General features: G+C 39.9%; 1 protein-coding gene across 6 annotated transcripts; it reads right to left on the bottom strand.

Annotated features, from left to right (window-relative positions):
* Positions 1 to 624: 624 nt before the first annotated feature.
* On the bottom strand, positions 625 to 17,822 carry ap3d1 (adaptor related protein complex 3 subunit delta 1). 6 transcript variants are annotated; one of them, XM_053845707.1, is made up of 35 exons: positions 17,530 to 17,822; positions 14,769 to 14,864; positions 14,403 to 14,483; positions 14,215 to 14,295; positions 14,022 to 14,129; positions 13,827 to 13,956; positions 13,212 to 13,351; positions 12,777 to 12,850; positions 12,656 to 12,705; positions 12,293 to 12,342; positions 11,941 to 11,989; positions 10,965 to 11,110; positions 10,655 to 10,803; positions 10,351 to 10,581; positions 9,885 to 10,116; positions 9,627 to 9,772; positions 9,258 to 9,399; positions 8,977 to 9,048; positions 8,819 to 8,894; positions 8,466 to 8,665; positions 8,190 to 8,263; positions 7,864 to 7,887; positions 6,984 to 7,152; positions 6,686 to 6,829; positions 6,412 to 6,465; positions 5,258 to 5,350; positions 4,977 to 5,129; positions 4,681 to 4,728; positions 4,070 to 4,090; positions 3,577 to 3,766; positions 3,389 to 3,477; positions 3,177 to 3,262; positions 2,960 to 3,081; positions 2,774 to 2,853; positions 625 to 2,662 (listed from the first exon to the last, which is right to left on the bottom strand). In XM_053845707.1, exons 1-35 carry the CDS (start codon positions 17,623 to 17,625, stop codon positions 2,567 to 2,569), a joined length of 3,792 nt encoding a protein of 1,263 aa, XP_053701682.1. In that variant the 5' UTR covers positions 17,626 to 17,822; the 3' UTR covers positions 625 to 2,566. The 6 variants fall into 6 exon arrangements, with proteins under 6 accessions (XP_053701682.1, XP_053701691.1, XP_053701700.1 ...); XM_053845716.1 differs by having other exon boundaries at positions 6,686 to 6,826; XM_053845725.1 differs by lacking the exon at positions 4,070 to 4,090.
* Positions 17,823 to 18,304: the final 482 nt, after the last annotated feature.

The following is an 18,304-nucleotide window of genomic DNA, read 5'->3' as shown; positions in this document are numbered from 1 at the left end:
CCTGAATATCTGTTTTTGTTTTATTATACTACCTTTAACTAAGCGCCAAATTATGGGATAAATAGCGGTACGAACAGCTGAAAATGTAAAGCCGCCAATTCGTAACTGAAAATTAAAATAATGTGAAATGATGCTTTAATTGTAGGATTATTATTTAGCTAGACTGAGCGAAGCATTTGTTTTGAAATTCACACACCGCTTCTTCGACAGATAAAGGCTCAGCTTTCACGTTGACGACAGCAAGTTGTACGGCAAAAAGCACGATTATATATACTTGTACACAAATCTATACATCAGCACTGAGCCACTAAAACAAGTAACATACTTAACCAACTTTGCAGAACTCTCCCTTCGTAAGGAAGTATGGCTGTGACGTGCGAGGTATTATGGGATATTTGCTCTTATTCGTTGATCTACATTATAATCTAGTTTTAACCACCTCGACTTCAACGCGCAACGCTAGTTCATTTCAACGAGTAAGAAATTCAAATATAGAGTGGCACAACGTTTGCAGAAAAACGAAGCAGTCAAAACACAGGTAGGCCATTATAAAGTAGGTTATCAATCTATCTATCGATCGATTCCTTATTTCTGGAAAATAAAACAAGACCACAAATACTTCTTACAGCATTTTTTTTTTTATTTTGGGCATTTTTTAGGGATTTTAAAGGGAATGAAGATAATTTATATCCCCTTTAAAACACTTTACAGCTGGGGAGTTGGGCATGGAGAAATAAAGATAGGACCGTCAAAATCTCTGTCAGACAAGTATATATTGTAATTCAATGTTACAAGTCAAACTCACTACAAATGAACCAACAGAGCAATGAAGACAGTCTCAGAATACCGATCCGTGTGACCTGTTCACCCCGACCCTGAACACCAATTAACCCTCCCTCCATTTTGATGTTTAATAATTTAAAACATTCAACAACATCACCTTGATGGTCTGGAACTGATCGCAGGTAAAAACGCAATTTCATCAAAAACAAAAAAGATCAAATTAACATCATTAGGGAGAGAAAACAACAAAGAAAAATGACAAAATGGAATGACAAGTTTGTTTTGTGTGAAACAGAAAAGAACGTCATTGAGAACAGTTTACATTCCGAATCATGCAACATACAAAGTTTAATCAATATTATGCACAAGAAAGAAGAGATACAAAGGCGAAATGATTGGAGGACACGCTAGACCCATCGGTCGTTCTTCTTCTTCAAAAAAAGAAAAATCAGGTTTATTTTCTGAGGGTGTTTTGGTACTACTGCTGATGACGTCTGAAAGCAATATCCACAACATGAGATGTCTTTACGTGCCTGTAGCAGAAAGAAGATCTCGGATGATAAGTATTGGACGCTACCATTTGAACCTGCTACTACATGACTCCGCTTTGCTGCACCAGGTAGTGATTCAAGCTGAACAAGTACCTCAGCCAAGTTGTAGGAGTCTCAGAGCTCATAACATTGATAAAAAGTGACAAGGCAGTTTAAGGGTTGATGAAACATGATGGTAATATGTGTAAACAAACGCCCCCTGTGGTCAGTCAGGTGATGGTAAATCGAGACACATCTGTCCTATCCTGCAAACTACTGTGTAATACTGACTTTAAGACAGCTTCCAAAATCTATCCATAGCTTAACCTGATTTTGGGAAGGTTGTTTCCAGTGCCAGTGCAAACTAAAAGCATCATCTAGTGTTTAACTTATACATTTTCTACCACAACCTTCTTGTCCATGTGAACTTCTTTTCAAAGCTATATGAGCAACTTTTTGCTTCTAGAGTGATTAATAATTAATTACAAGTGGATCACAACCAGAAGTGATTTTTCAGAACTGATGATGGCGTTGCTTAGAGTAAATTTCAGAACAACCAGCTTGGTTGGGTCGGACTGCAATATTAAGGCAGAGTTAAGTCAAAGACCCTGGTGGAAAACACACCAGCTGAGTCACAAGGATTCTCTTCTGTCATGTCTCTGCCCAGCCTATAGGCCTCTGCTCCTTCCAAATCACTTTGGTTTCATCTCTGCACTTTTCATTCAACACTGTCAGATCTACTCCTGACATGAGTTCAGAGGTGGGTGAGCAAGATTGAGTCTCGGGTTAGGACCAGTCCGGAGCGAGTCACACATGGTTCCATGTTGTAAACAAGAAAGTAGCACTGTGCTCTTTAAAACAAAAAAAAGGGGTCTGACACCGTGGCACAGACAACCATAAACAACATAAAAAAAGACAATCTTCAACAGTAAAAGTCCAGTTGTCATACACGATGCTGCAACACACTGAACTGCAGTTTGGAAACAGAAAACGTTTGACTACTCAAAGCTTCGAGAGTCAATGGTGGGGCAGCATTTGGAAAATCGGGATGGAAAATAGAAAGTGCATTGCAGAAAAGATGAAGCAAAAACAGTCCACATCATCAAGAAGTGACCACAGAGCCAGAAATAAAAGTGAGAGGAGTGAACAGTTGAGATTCGCTGGGCTAATAAATAGGTGGAAGCTGTTTCGGTGAGGGAAGGAAGGGCTGGTGCGGAGGTTCAGGGGGCACTCAGGGACAACACTCAACACAATCAGCACTGAGAGAAGGTCTGCTTGATCTCATCCAGCACATTCCCAAGCAGTGTCGGCTCGTCACATTTAGCATCGATGGACACAGTCTGATCCGACTGAGGGGCAGAAGAGAGACTTAGGGCAGCAAACAGTCTTTGAATGCTTGATTTTAAAAGTTACAAACCACAAGTGAGGATATAATGCGCCACATGTGCGGGTTCACTTACTGTTTTCACCAGCAGACACACATGGTGACCCTGGATAGATCTGCTATACATGGAGGCACAGGAGTCAATTCTCTCCACAACTGGTGAACAAGAAGAGAATGACAAAATTGTGGTCAAGCTTGTAGTTCATAAGTTGCAAGTTTACAACTGACTGGCGCCATATACAGTTAATATTTAGGCACATACCAGAGAAGTGGTGGTGAAAGCAGATCCTGGCCAGGAGGTGGTGGAAGGGCATGTTGACTCCTTCCAATTTCACTGAGCTGCTCTTCAGATCCCCAGACTCCAACAGCTTTGCAAATGCATCACTTTGCAACACACAGAAATTATATTATTTATTATGATATTTATTAGCAAATATTTGGCCCACACTCAGCAAAAAATGGATCATTACACCACCAACCTGTAGCATGGAGTAGTGATTAGGTAGGAGGTGCAGGTAAAGTGCAGTTTAAAGTCCAGTTTCTCATGAGTAGAGGAGTCCTCATTCTGTGGGAATGCACCAGAACATGCAAAGATTCTCAACAAAATACACCCATGTGGGACATGGGTGGAGCCACAAAAATGTTGCTACTGTTACAATCACTCAACAATGTGTGTCACTGTGTGTTCTACCTTGACAATGAATGCCAGTGTTCCCTTCAGTTTCTGTGGCATCACGATGCTCTGGACGGTGAACACAAATCGAGCTTCATTGGAAACACCTAGAATAGAAATATACACTTGTGTGACCATTCAGAGGAAATCCAAACTAAATATCTTAAAACTAAAATATTAGCAACCATTAGTGGAACATGACTGACCTGGTGGAAGCTGGAAGGGGACAGTGAGACCGTCATGTGGTCCAGCTCCTTCTGGCCTCTGCAACTTGGAGTTGAGAGAGTCCAGGACATTGAACTCCATTGATTTGAGGAAACCATCACACTTGTTTTCAAAAATGACGGACACTACGACTTGACTTCCATCCTGCAGGTTCCCCTGGATGTCATAAACCTGAAGGACAGAAATAAACAACTATACTAAGCACTAACTCAAAGTGAAAGTCTTATATTCTATGGACTGACATTAACATCATACAGTCAGCAGAACAAATCACCCAGCAGCAAACCACACATCATTGGTTCCCAGAAACCAATTTAAACACAGGAAGTAGAGTCATCAGAATTGGAGAAATATTAGTATACAACAAGAGTACTGTTAACCACTCACTCCGTCCAGTGAGCGGGAAAACAGAGCAACACAAGAAACACTAAGAAAAAAATACATAAACAGTGTGGTCAACACAACCAATAATACCTGATCAGCATCTTCCATAACCTTCAGAGAGGGAGAAAAGAAGTGCTTTGTTGTGAGGATTATATTTATATTTGACAAGGGTGGACTTTCATTTCCATTGCCGCTGGTATGTATAAATGATACATGGTTTTAAATAAGAAAAAGTACAACTACTTGTTCTTGAAATGCACTTTGTTAGCTACATAGAAAAAACAAATGATGGACATTGCCTTTGTGCTAATAAACACAATTAGAAAATAAATCAGGGAGTTGGAAGTCTGGTTTAGATGCTCAGTGAGGTACCAACACAGTGATTTGTCATTTTATTGAGCTATATACGAATTTATGTATGTTACATTTCATGTTTAATTCTCCTCCAATCTGCATGACCTACACCTTCCTCCTTTATATAACATTGCTTCTGATGCATACAGTGCAGTCATTCCATCTAACAAAACAATATTTTAACTTATTACTTAGCAAAGGTCAGAAGTTATGTATCTGAAACACAGAATATGCACTGCTATTAATATTATAGAAACATGATCTGCCCCTCCTTTAAAAAGCAAATCATAGTTATTAGCTCAAGATGTTATGTCATCGAGGTGGGATATGTCTTTAGCGTCACTCACCATTTTTATGTAGGAGTTCTCAGCCAGCAGGCAGTAATTGGACATGGGCTGAAAGTAGAAGGGTTCTTGTCAGTTCAGTGTTCACGACTTCCTATGAAGCCAAAAGACGTGCTTGCTTGGGTCAGTGTATTTACGCAGCAAAAACAAAATATCCGAAGGTCAGAACAACCTTTTAACTTCTATGAACTGAATGACTTTAGTAGCAACACATTGCATGTCGATTCTTTTCTATAGACACAATGACCTGAGGAGCACCTGTGATCCTGGATTACTCCCAACATTTAACAGTCACTCACTGGTAGAGGCTCTTCTTCTTCTACTGTGCCATTCTGTACGGATGCTTCACCCCCTTCACTGTTGTGATGATGGTGATGGTGCTTCTTTTTCTTCTTCTTATCCTTGTTTTCCTTCTCCTTTTTCTGCTTCTTCTTCTTGTGTTTGGACGACTTCTAATCACCAATAGCAGAAAACAGGCATTGGTAATTGTCTAAGTAACGTGAATTGATGAAGTAAATAGTAAGCTGCATTTGTGCAGACAAATTCTTCGTCACGGTATAATCACTGTTGTCTCCCCTACCTCTGTTTCTTTGAGCTCGTCTGGCTCAGAATCCACCGCAGTACCAGAGGCTGACTTGGGGTCTGCCACTGCTTCAGTCACCGAGGCTGATTCCTATTCAGGCATAGAAACAAAAGCATAACATCAGCACGAAGAAAAAGAGGAAGCCACAGTCACACAGTTTGACTATTGATCTACTGAAATGTGCTGCTGTACCGACTAAAATGATCTTGCAACCTCCTGAACACAAGAAAGCACTCTAAATAGATCAGACAGGGACAATGAGGAACAAAAATGAGTGACCAAATATGTCAGTGGGTCGAAGGACTTGCCCGTATATAATTTCTCTTTAGTCCATTATTTTGTTTATTGAAGTTTTACTTGGAGAAACACTGCTGTATCTTTCAACACTTACCTCATTCACTTCACAGGAAGTATCTTACTTTATTAATTGAAAAAGTATTAATAGATTTTGAGTTATAATGTTTGTTAACGTTGTTAAATCAAAGCAGACAGGTTTATGTATTTAGTAGTCTTACAATAATTGAAATATCAACACAATAGTGCAAACTACATGTCTCTGAGATCAACAAATCAATCTGTCTGCCGTGGTGTTTCTGCAACTTTGCATGTCCAGCAAATTTAAATTCAAATGCATTGTGTTGTGTTCAGTTGTCACACTAACAAGTTTAAAGAGAGCAAGATTCCACATGACAAGAAGGAAAAGGTCCCAACAGAAATGGCAATGCAGTGACAATAGCACCAAGACATACATGACAGTAGGTTTTATGCCACAAATCTCTGGTGACGTGTACGATCACATCACAAGATCAACTATCAACAACATATGATGATTTCATATACAGTCATAAAATCAAAGCTGTGGAAGAGAAAAACTGGCCAAGTGAGAGAATGCGTAAACAATGTAAAACCAAGCAAAGACGGACGAACAAAAACGTGCATAAACTAAAGAGTTAAACAACTAGAATGTGACCTGTGGAAAAGAGACATTTGATTCCAAAAGACAGGGTGTGAAAGATGACCAGGAAATTATCCATAATAGAAAGAAAGCGCAAGATTGCCAAATAAAAATACTGAAAGCAAATCGATGAATCATGAGTTTCCAGAGTGGAACTGTGAAGAGATGAGGGGAAGAGAGAGGGGAGTGACTCAACCTTAGTATTAGAGGGCACTGGAGCATTTGACAGCCAGAAATCCAGATCCGAAACCTAGAAGAGGAAGTGCCAAACAAGTTCTGCATCTCATTGTGGTTCAGGCTTACAGATAAAGAGAAGGCATTTCCATTTTTTATTCAGTTTAATAATTGAAAGAGAAATGCACAGATAATCAGTCTCACATTTGACCACCAACAAGAGCCGGGGAAGAGAGGGTCACTTGAAGGTACACTTCAGTAACTTGCTCGCTTTTGTACTTTGACGGCCAACATACCTCAGCAGTGGTGGAAATGGGAGCAGCTGCCACCTCGTTGATTTCTTCTGACTGGACAGCCTGTTCCTCCTCCTGAACAACAAGAAGATCCTCTTGTTTATCTTCATGTTTATGCTTCTTCTTTTTCTTCTCCTCCTTGCTCTTCTGAAAGAACAGAAACAACAGGGCGACATAAGTTTGAGAAAACATGAAGTGTCGAATTCCAGACAATTTAAATGGCAGTTAAACAGATGCGTGGAAAAGAAGAAAATCTATTTTGAAATAATGACGAAATAAGAAAGCACAACAACTCTCCAACCTTCCTGTCTCTGTCTTTGTCCTTCTTCTTTTCCCTCTTGTCCTTAGTGCTTTTCTTCTTGGGCTCCTGCGACATACCACTCTCTGCTTCTTCATCCTCTGCTGGGCTTTTTAGTACCTCCGCCGGGCGGTGTGCCCTGACAGGAAGCTTCTCACTGTCTGCAAGCGGCCTGGATAAAGACGCGAATAAAATAAACAATAATATGCATCTTTTTTTAAGCTGCAGATGAACTGCGTATTTTTACATTTACTGAGCATGATGCTAATGATTACACCGTGCAAAAGCCACATCTTTTTCAAAGTATTAATTTCACCAGTAACCACCACATGCACTCACACCCAAACTAAAATATTACTATGATTTAACTGTACCTGGCACTTTGATAACAATCAACAGTTATATTTCAGTATAATATTAATCAGCAGAAAATGAACTCAAACTTCTAACCAGCATTACTAAACACTTTGGTGTTGAAAAAAAATGTAAAAGAGAAATTACATTGGAAGCTTGTTTTTGTAAAATGGACACCATGCACATGCATTTGTTGTTTCAGCCAAGATGACACAGGCATATATTTATATTATTATATTATTTATCATAACTAATGGTCAACACAGGCAAAATTGGACATGTCTAATAATCAAATCCATATCCATATCATCTATACTCTATTCACCTAAGTCCGAAGTTTGGTATTTTTGACCGCTTCACTCAACATTTAATAAGAGTAATAATAAAAAAGGAATGTAAAGAAAAGGGTAGTGGAAAATGTTCATAAATACAAAGCATAAAGGTTAGTAAACGAAGCACAGCAGGAATCTAGGAAGGAGGAAAATATGTGCAGCTGGAGCCCATGTTTTGAGGCTGGACAGAAACTTACCTACGCCCAGCCATCTCCACCAAGCTGCCCGACAAATGGACAGATATGGGTGTGTGGGTGCAAGGAAAAGAAAAAGAAAGCAAAGACTCTGAGAAATGGACACACACTGGAAGGGGCATTAGGAAGCTCCTAATATGTCTCACTAGAAGAGAGTGCAAAATTATAATCAGCTGGGTGCCCACCGTCACCACACATAGAAGACCATCGAGGACAATAACAACAATGAACTCCACAGTCTACCTTAGGAGACTTAATTTAAACATGGACAGTTTTTTCTACAGTACGGGTGATGTCAAATCATTCAAACTCAACGATTATAAACCTACTTGTCCAGGTCGATGTCCAGGGCTTTGTGTGGGTCGTTGGGATCTTTATCATCATCATCGCTCGGTAAGGCATTCTATAAAAAAAGAAGTTGTCAGACTTGGACATAGATGGCTTGAAGAGATTCATTAATGTAACAGACCAGCCCAAGATGTTTTTCCTAACAATTATTACAAAATCTAGCAATTTAAAATTTCATTTCAAGTCATTTCAAATTCCTGGCTGGTTTCTAACAGTAGCTCAGTTTGGTGCTTTGGGTCTTACTATATTGGACAAACCTCTGGCATCTCCTCGGTAACTATGTCGACCATATGTGCAGGCGTGATGTCCTCTTCGCTCTCTGGGCCAGAATCATGTCTCTTTCCCCGTTTACTGTGTTTCTCTTTCCTCTTCTTCTTTTCCTTCTTCTTTTTCTCAGCCCTCTCCTTCTGCCTGCGCTCTTCTTCAAGCTTCACATATTGGTCAGACATAGGCAGACCTGTAGAGAAGTCAGGACACCTTCAATACCACACCACTTACATTGCACTTCTTGCATACTTGCTGAAGTCGAAAAGAAAGTAATACTTGAGCAAAAATGTCAACTACATTTCTCTTCCGGAACACTGCTGTTCACAGTTTGTGAGGTAATCACCTGGGACTTTGAGAGGCACACTCAGGTCAATCTGCACAACAGGAATGTGCTCCACTCCCGGGGATTCCTGGTAAACCTGAAAAATAAACACATTGATAGGATCCAAAGACAACCAAAATACTTATTTAATTCCTGACAGAACATATAAAGAGCAGCACCTTTTGAGATGATGGAGAGGCCTTAATGTAGAACGGGTTGTTGGCTTGTTCCTGCTTTCTGGCTTCTCTTCTCTGAAAATGGACAACACATAGTATTGATTCACTCACAAATCGTGAAGGTTAGAATACAAAATTGCCACTGAAAATTGAAACACATAGTATAGATTCAGTCACAAATCGTGAAGGTTAGAATACAAAATTTCCATTGTAAATTGAACGACAAAGCAATATATACTTCAATGCTAGAACCAATCATGTTTCAAAGGAGCAGACAATCATACCCTTGCAAGCTCCTTCTCATCGACCTCAGTGTGACGGGTGCGGGAATGTTTGGGCTCCTCCTTGGTGAAAATAGCCTTTGGCTGCTCATCCTCAGACTCGCTCTCTGATGGAGGCTCATTGATCCAGGCGTCCAGATCAAGACTACACCAAAAATGTCAAAACAATCAAGAATGTAAAAACAAATGACATTTCCAGGACATAAATCTAGTCTAATCTTACTCAAAATCGAAACATATAAAAGATCAGAAACTCTATCCCTATTACTGGTATATACATGATATCAAGTCAACTACTTATCTACATACAATAAAATACATATGAGTCACAGATATGAAGCCATTTACAATGGCAAACGGAAGAAAACATACCCTTCGGGAACAGGCACTTTCTTCTGCGCCTTGGGGGCTACAGGATTGAGTTCTCCAGCGAACAAAGCAGTGACTTCCTCTGCTACCTCCACATCTTTCTGCTGCAATTTTTGGATGTACTTGACCAGTTGCAGGATGCATGATGCCTAAATGTGAGGTAACACACACCGCGGACAGCAGAGAAGACAGCCGTTAGCCAAGTTAAGTATCAGTCAGTCTTTTTTTAATACACTGCATGTACAATTACTTTTATCTTACCCTCTCCTGGACCTCCAGATTGGCGCTCTGAACAAACAGGGGCAGCCTGTCAATCATAAGTTGGCTGGTTTCCTGTGCTGTAGTGCTGTCTGTATTTCCCTCTTCACTTTTTAGCACAGTGGCAAACAACTTAGCAGCATTCTGCACATACACGGCCTGGATATGGCCCGGTAAAGTGGCCACCTTAGGTCGAAGCATGGCTTCCAGTGTTTGCAACGGGTTCTCTAGGTGTCTGAACGAAAGAGGTGGATGTCAGGACAGCAAAGGTGACGATGGCACAATTTACATGAATAGAAACTATGGACCACTGGATGCTGAAATCATCGAATCATCTATCTCTGCATATGTTCTGTTGTAGTGACAAGGACAGTTAGAGAGATTTTGGTTTGATACATTTTAACAGCATAGTCAAAGTAATTTCATCATTTTATACTGTGCTAAAGCCATCCATAATTTAGACACCTACTCAGAAAACTCGCCACAGATCCAGGCTGCTGCATACAGAACTTCACAGATGCCATTCCGCTGCATGTTGCCGGTCAAAAGGTGGGCATTGTCTAGCAGAGTGGCCATCTGGGCTACAGCAAAAGCCCGGATGGCTTTCACCCTTATGGCTACGTCGAGCATCTGAGAGGCTATGAGGTGTCCGTGCCTTGTTCCCTCCAATCGGGTCAGTTCCACCAGGATACTGATGTACCTGTTTAAAACATAGTAGAGGTTGAATGATCAGCAGCTGAGCAGAGATGTGGTAAACTTTGCTTTAGACTTACCATTCAAAGTTAGTGATGTACTGGTAGTTGCTCTGGCTACAGATGTCAATGATCTTGGTGAGCAGCTCGTCTCTGTAGGTTGTTCCTTCTGCTTTGTCTACATGTAACATTAGTTTTTTCACAATCTCCATTAAGTTCTTCTTGGAAACCTGCATAAGGGCAAAACTGAATTAGTTTTATATATATATATATATATATATATATATATATATATATATATATATATATATATATATATATATATATATATATATATATATATATGAACAACATACAACATATCTGAACAACACCATTATTCCGATCTCACCATCCCATAGAGTAGATCCAAAGCTCGTAGGCGAATGGACTCATCCTTGTCATCCAGACACTGCAGGATCAGGTCTTTGTGGCTTTGGACAGACTTCGGATGCGTTTTCAAGATTTTGGACATTGCCAGAAGTCCAAGGTACTTCACTATATAGACAGAGATGAATGTGAGCGTTTGATGACAGCATAAGTACAGTATTTTAGAACATTGACTACTTTCTATTGCTTGTTGTGACTTTTAGCATATTAGTATACAGCACCTGTAGCCTGTTAAAACAATCTCAATGGAATAGCAATGTTACTTAAGGAGATAAATAGACATCAATAATAGCAAACAAGGAGAAGAAAACACAAAAGAAATGGATCAATGGAATAACACACAGACACACGACATACACACAGGGGGTTTGTTTTGCTTTGCCCTCTTATTATTGTAATAATGATATGAAATTAATCTGCTGCATGACAGTGTTCTGCTCAGCACATAATCGATAAAAGGTTCTTGGATCGATCAATGACTGATGTTGACTTTGGATGAGCTGACAACAGCCAGATCACCAAGTACATTAGGAAGAAGCTATATATTATTGAGACATTGGAGAACATCACCCCCCGGTTTAGTTTAATCATTTGTGAAGAGACTGTCCATCATAATTACATTTTGAACAAGTAGTCATAAATAATATTTGTACTTTATCCATCTCATATTAATTATAGCTATAAATAAATTATAAAGGACAAACAAAACATCTAATCAAAACACAGTGCGAGTCACTTGCAACAAACATCTATCATCTGACTACCATTACCACTACTTAGAGGTGGGAAGTTCAGGTAACTCGGAACTGTTGCTGTGCACGATCATTGTTATCCAGAAATATGGGAGCTAAGACGTCTAACAAGGAGGACTGTTCCACAGTCAGAAACACGCAGACAATGAGAAAATGACACACTGCAGGCATTGACAGAGGGCTCACAGTTCTGGTCCGAGTCTTCAATCAGGATTCGCAGCTTCTGGACACAGAGCTGTGGAAGAGAAGACAGGAGACAGGGGAAGAGGGAAAACGTCATTAACACCACAATGCATACAAGTTTAGATCTTGTGAGGTAAAAAAAAAGAAGCGTGATCGAAACAAAATAGGACAAACTAGCCTTATCTATGTCTTAGGCTTTTATTTCAACTAAAACAACCTGATACACTGATCTTGTAAATGGGTAGTCGAAAGAAAGTGAAATGATTAGAAAAAAGAAAGAGAAAAAGCATATATTGAGAAAACAGATAAATTTGGAATCAACAATGAATCAAAATAAAAAGACAGTCAATCATACCTGGATACTAGCACTGTGGTTCGGCATCCCAGATGACAAAGATATCAACACTGAAACACGAAACCATAGATTTATATCTGAATGTCATTTCCTGAAACAAAAGCGATACCAACAATAATACAAAAAAGGCCAATTCAATATTAATGAAAACCTCATATTAGGACATGGAATGGAACATATGCTGTCCCAGTGGTTTTCTTGTTACATATGATATCTAAGAATTTGATGAATTGGCAGCATATTAAAACTAAACAAACACCAATGAATTCAAAGACATACAAAAGGCAACCTTGGTTTGGTATTACAGACCTAAGTAAGTAAATTAAAAACACTGCTTTTAACTCACAGAGTATTTGTACTGACCTGCAATGACAGTGTTGACACATTCATACAGCAAAGACATGGCCGAAGTGCTGCATGAAGAAAAGGTAACAGTCAAATCTCAATATTCAAAAACAGTGGGCAATAATAAATGGCAGCTCACCTGTGAATGAGGTTAGTCAGAGGTTCAATCAACTTCTTTCCCAGCCGTGGCTCTAAAGGTGTGAGTGCACCAAACTGTAAACGTACCATGTCATTACTAACAGTTCTTCATTATTAATTATTCAATGTGACTATTATTGTACAGTCACAAATAACATTTGAACATGGTCAAGTAAAGGTGTATGAGCCTCATCTCATTATGACGCAGAGAACCATCACCAGAAGTTCAGCTCCTCACAGCTCCTGGTCCTCATTACTGTATTTTGTTTGTTAACAACTTAAAGATCTTGGATTCCATTATTTTACTTGGTAAATCAAGAGATACATAGCTAAAAGAGGACTAACAAGTTGAGCAACTCTTCTCATTGATAGTCTTAATCTATCAATGCTATCCCTATGTCTCAAAAAGAATGTTTGTGTTAGCCTGTTGACTTACCAGCTTAATGATCTTAATGAGGACCCAATTGTTAGTGGATGATGTCATGAGTTTGAAGAATAGTGGAGCCAGAGACAAGTAGTTCTTGGGATTCCTTCGGGCTAGCTCACAAATGACATTTACTGCAGCTGACTGGACACCTGAGGGGGAGAAGGGGTTGATGCCTCCACTTGAAATATAATGACGAGTCTTAAAATTCCTATTAAGTTTGAGCTTAACTTTAACTATAAATTGCAGATAGAAAGCTTTTTATAAAAAGTGACAACAGAAGCAAACACAACAACTTTTGTGGAAACTGTTCTCCACGGTCATCTCATACAACACAGAGCTAAACAAATGTCACATGAGGTGCTTCAATCCACTGACTCAAACTCTTCCTGTCATCTGGTAGTTATAATGAGACAGCAATTGAGCTGCAGTTAATCCAACCGTTCTTTGACAATAAATAATTCACAGTGCTCAGGTAAGAGAGAATGTCTGTCCAGAGAACAACTGATAGACACAACAAGCGTGCCTTTCCGCTGTTGAAATTAAAATTCTACAAAGATGAGACCAAGTAAAACTGCCATTTTTCTTTTACACTTACAGAGGAGCTGTAAAAGGTCTGGACCATACCTGGATCTGGGTCTTCAAGTTTTTCCTTGAGCCTTGGAAAAGCAGGACGCAGGGACTCAGGGTACTTTAAAAACACCTTATACATAATCAGCACAGCTTTTTTCCTGATGTATGGTTTAGTGTGAGACATCTGCAAAGTAAAAAATGTGAAAAGTGAGTGCTATCATGACGGCCATTGACAATGACATGGCTTACCAGGGTCATAATGTCATTGGCTAAATCCCTAGCCAAGTCCGGAGTCACAAAACAAGAGAGGCCGGTGAGGGCAACACCTGTGTCATACTGACTGGGACTGCTAAGATCCTGTTATGGAAAAAGATGGAGAGAATAAAGAGTTGGATAGGAAGAAGGACAAGATAATGTTGCTCCAAGAGAAAACAACACTGACCTTTCGGATCTGATTAGTGGTCAGCATGATGACATCAGTGCTCTCATGGAAGCACTGCGATGCAGCCAGGTAGCCAATCCTCTGTTGAAAGGTAAATTCAGTTCATTTCATGAAATAAAGTCAGGCTTATGATATTCACTTATCACTGTTATCAAGTCCAATAATGTTCGCAATGAGACTGGATGTACCTTATATGTAAACTTCGAGGAGCTCATGACCTCAACAATGTTGAATGCAGCCCAGCTGACGTCATAGCCGAGCATCTGAAGCTGGAATGGAGAAAACAAGAGATTGTAATGAATGTGAATTCAAACTCACCCAAGATAAAGGATTAATCTATTTGCATTTGTCTACACTGAATACAAGGGTAGGGGTCACAGTTAGGAACTTTTTTAGAAGCTGAACATGTTACTTGTCGTTTTCAAAAATGGTAAAAACTTTTGATGGACAAACAATACTAAGTTATAGCATTTCATGGAGGTTTCCAATCAAGGACACAATAAACAGACATCAAATGTTGACAGAATTAGTTAACACTTGGAAAGGGATCTTACGTAGGTGAGCTTGCAGACTGCATTAGCTTTGACAGCGATGTTGTCCTGCTTGAGCTCCTGTTTGATCTCGTCGATACAGGTGGAGATGTATTTTGCCTGCAGGCATACACGGAGAGGACAAACAGCAGAGATCAGATTAGATTAGGGAGAGAAATGTTACTGCTCCAGCGCATCAGTGGCGGGTTAAGGAATAGTCAATATGTAAGTCTTTCACTGAGAACATGGCTAGAGAAGACATCACATCTACACCAACGGATAGAAATCCAGAATTTAGTTGTCAACAACAGTTGGAACCTCAGGGAAAAAAACCAAAAGTATTTGTAATTGTAATATGTTTCTCCTTTATTTGGTCTATCAAAGAAAAAAAAACACATTGTTATGTATAACAGTTTCCCACACCTTCAAGGCAAAGAAAAAACATGTGTCATGAATACATTATCGGAAATATTTCTTAAGTCAGAGGACATTTTACAAATACAAAGACCAGTGCCATGGACATCTGTGTTAATATATTTAATGTGGTTTTCAAGAAACAGAAGAAAAGACATTGAAGAATGTGCTGCCCTGACCACAAATGAATGCATATAGCCATGTCAAGAATGAAAGAGTGCTGATCATGTGTGTGTGGTCATGAGACAAACGAGTGGCAGGGGGAGGTGGTTTTAAGGGCAGAGGCTGAATTTTGTTGCTGCTCCTCATGGTGAAGGCAGCTGGACGGCAGAGAGCCACAGTCCCTATCACAGACTCTTTCAATAACCGATTCAGGACCACTCAAAATAACTTGCATATTTGTCATAGCACAGACGTAGCCATGGATGAACACGGGATAACTTGTAGTCAACAAGTGAGGAGCAGTTCGACATGAGCTAGAGCCAAATGTTGAACAGAAAGTCAATTGTTGACAATATCTAACTAATAATCGTAAATGTATGTCAGGAGGACTCTGTAAACTATTTGGGGAAAATAATGAATGGAAAGAGAGTAGTAGGGCAAGATTCAACACACCCTCATATATTAATATTTCAGCAAACTGTACACTGTTGGCAGGACAACCATCACCTTATCTGGGCTTGTCAGGTTAGGTTACCTATAGCAAGCGGAGCCTGAATCAAGACATCAAGCATCAGTGAGCCGTACACTCACAGCCGACACAACACCAGAGCGAGATCGGCACCCGAACCTAGATTTTACATCTGAATGATAATAATTCAAATCTTTTTTGGGCGTCAAATGGTGGGTAATTGTTCATATCTTTTATGCTTTTAAGCGGTTATGTTCTGGGAACAGGTTTCGCACACAAGTTCCAGATTTCACACCTGCTCTAAAGGTTCAGACAGGTGTGGACAGCCAAACCCTGAGAATACCAGCACTGCATAAAGTCTAGCGACTACTAGCCAAAACAAGGCCGACATACAGATATTTCACAAGCTAGTGAGAGACTCAGAAAAGACATATGCTTCTTCCAGAATTCCACCTTTTCAAGACAGTTTCAGTGTGTTAGACAAAGGCACTGACAGCAGTGTCACAAATTAATAAGATTTACTTCAGGTTAACAAATGGATCAACATTGAGGAAGCCACACCTAATTCACTGCGACAATTAAGAGAGTACAAGAACAAAAAAAGTGACACATGCAAGGCCGCAAGTGTAGCATCTTCAATAAAGCATGATTGACTGCATCAAACATGGTTTCACATCAACAACGACATTGGAACATCACTACGGGGGTCACTGTCTCAATAGGTTTTGCGATGCATTTTTATGTCTCAGGATTGAAAGTGGCTGAAGTCAACATCTGTGTTGTATATCTTAACGCCCAACCAATAATACTTTTTAAGTAGACATTTTATAACATAAGTGTGAATACACTCGACATACTGTTCTTTACAACCAGATAGTCATGTTTGACCTTAATCTAACAAAGTCTAAAACTTGTCAGTGGAAAAGTTTATCTTGGACAAGGCAATCAATTGGGGCTTCTGGAGTAATGACTACCTTGTGATTAGTAATAACCCATTTATCAACGATGAGGGGAATCGAAAACCATATTTTTAGGTTTTCTCTAATAGGTGCCCACATGGAATTGTGATCTTAAATGGCATTTGTAAAAGGTTTTTTAAAAAGTTAGGAGGAATTTAAGACTGTGCTAGTTTAGCTTTGGGCACTAAACTGTGTGCAAGAGAGTGGCATCGCAGAATGAATTGGACTGCATTTCTTAGACTTTGATAGATTGTTTATATAAACAAGCTTATTATACGCCTGTTTATATGAACAATGTTGATAAACAAAAACAACAAAGATAGTCATCCATCACTGATTAACAATACCGACAAGTCCTGCAAATCATAAATCGGCTTCATTTCAGATTGAAAATTATGGTATTGCAGGCACAGAATACAGTTGTGAAACATCGGTGGCTTGAATCGTTTCCTCTGACTATCTAGCTGTCAGTTAGCTAGGTTAGCTGTCAGTGTCATTGCAGCTAAAATAGGGTAAGTCGCCCATTCTAATGAAAGTCTCGCTTTAATGTGAATTGTGAATAGATACAAAACAGCACTCAGTTGCTAAAAACGCTCGGGCGCCTATCTGCACCTCCATAGCAAAGTCAGCGAGCGGTTGAATTGGTGCTAACGTTAGCAGATGGGAATAATGTTATTTGCGTGAGCTAAGCTGCTAAACGATGACGCTAAATTTTGTAGACGGAAACTAATGTTTTGAAGCGCTGTAACGCACTAAATGAAGTTTCTACACAGTTGCTCACCTCATCCTCCTTGTGGTTCCGAATGCCACGTACTAAATCCTGAAGGTTTTTATCGAACATCCGATCGATGCTCCCTTTGACAATCTTCAGTGCCATGACTGCCGGTTGCTGGTGCCGCTGATGTCCCGGGGTCCGAGCAACTTTCAGGAGGTTCCAACCGTCCCGCGACACTGTCTCTCATCCACCCAACTATCGCCTGAGCTGGGCCCGCAGCTGTTTACCAAGCCCGGTGGATGAAGCGGCCAGACGGGGCGTCCTGTTCTGCGCAGAGATGCTGGCAACGGATGAGTGGAGGAAATGGCAGACAAAATGGCGTCTGAAGTCAGCTGACTCGAGTATTAGGCGAGAATATCATGTGGAATTAAAGGCCCAGTGCTGAGTTTTCACACACTACACACTTATTACCACATTGCTGCGCTATATCGACACAGTTTCAAGAAGCACTATGTGGATTCGTTTCCAATCATACAGCAGCTGTTTTAGCAGGAGATAATTTTATGCATTCATCTTCCATGTCGTCGTATAGTCGTGTGGATTTTCTTGTTATTGAGCCTCATATCATTGTGTTTATGGAAATATTTCTAGTATACGTAGCATTTATAATTGGTTCAGTACTTCATCTCGTCTAATTCAGTGACTGACAAAAATGTGAGTCCAAATCCATTCATGATTCAAATTACAGTTCCAAGGATTTCCCTTAAGCTCATTTAACAACTATGTTTGCCCTCAAATTCCCTGACGACCTTTCCTTCACCTCTTACTCAGGGGTCCCAGG

Source organism: Synchiropus splendidus, chromosome 1 (assembly GCF_027744825.2).
Source record: "Synchiropus splendidus isolate RoL2022-P1 chromosome 1, RoL_Sspl_1.0, whole genome shotgun sequence".
In the NCBI taxonomy this organism is placed as follows: Eukaryota; Metazoa; Chordata; class Actinopteri; order Syngnathiformes; family Callionymidae; genus Synchiropus; species Synchiropus splendidus.
This window is presented reverse-complemented; position numbering and strand designations above follow the sequence as displayed.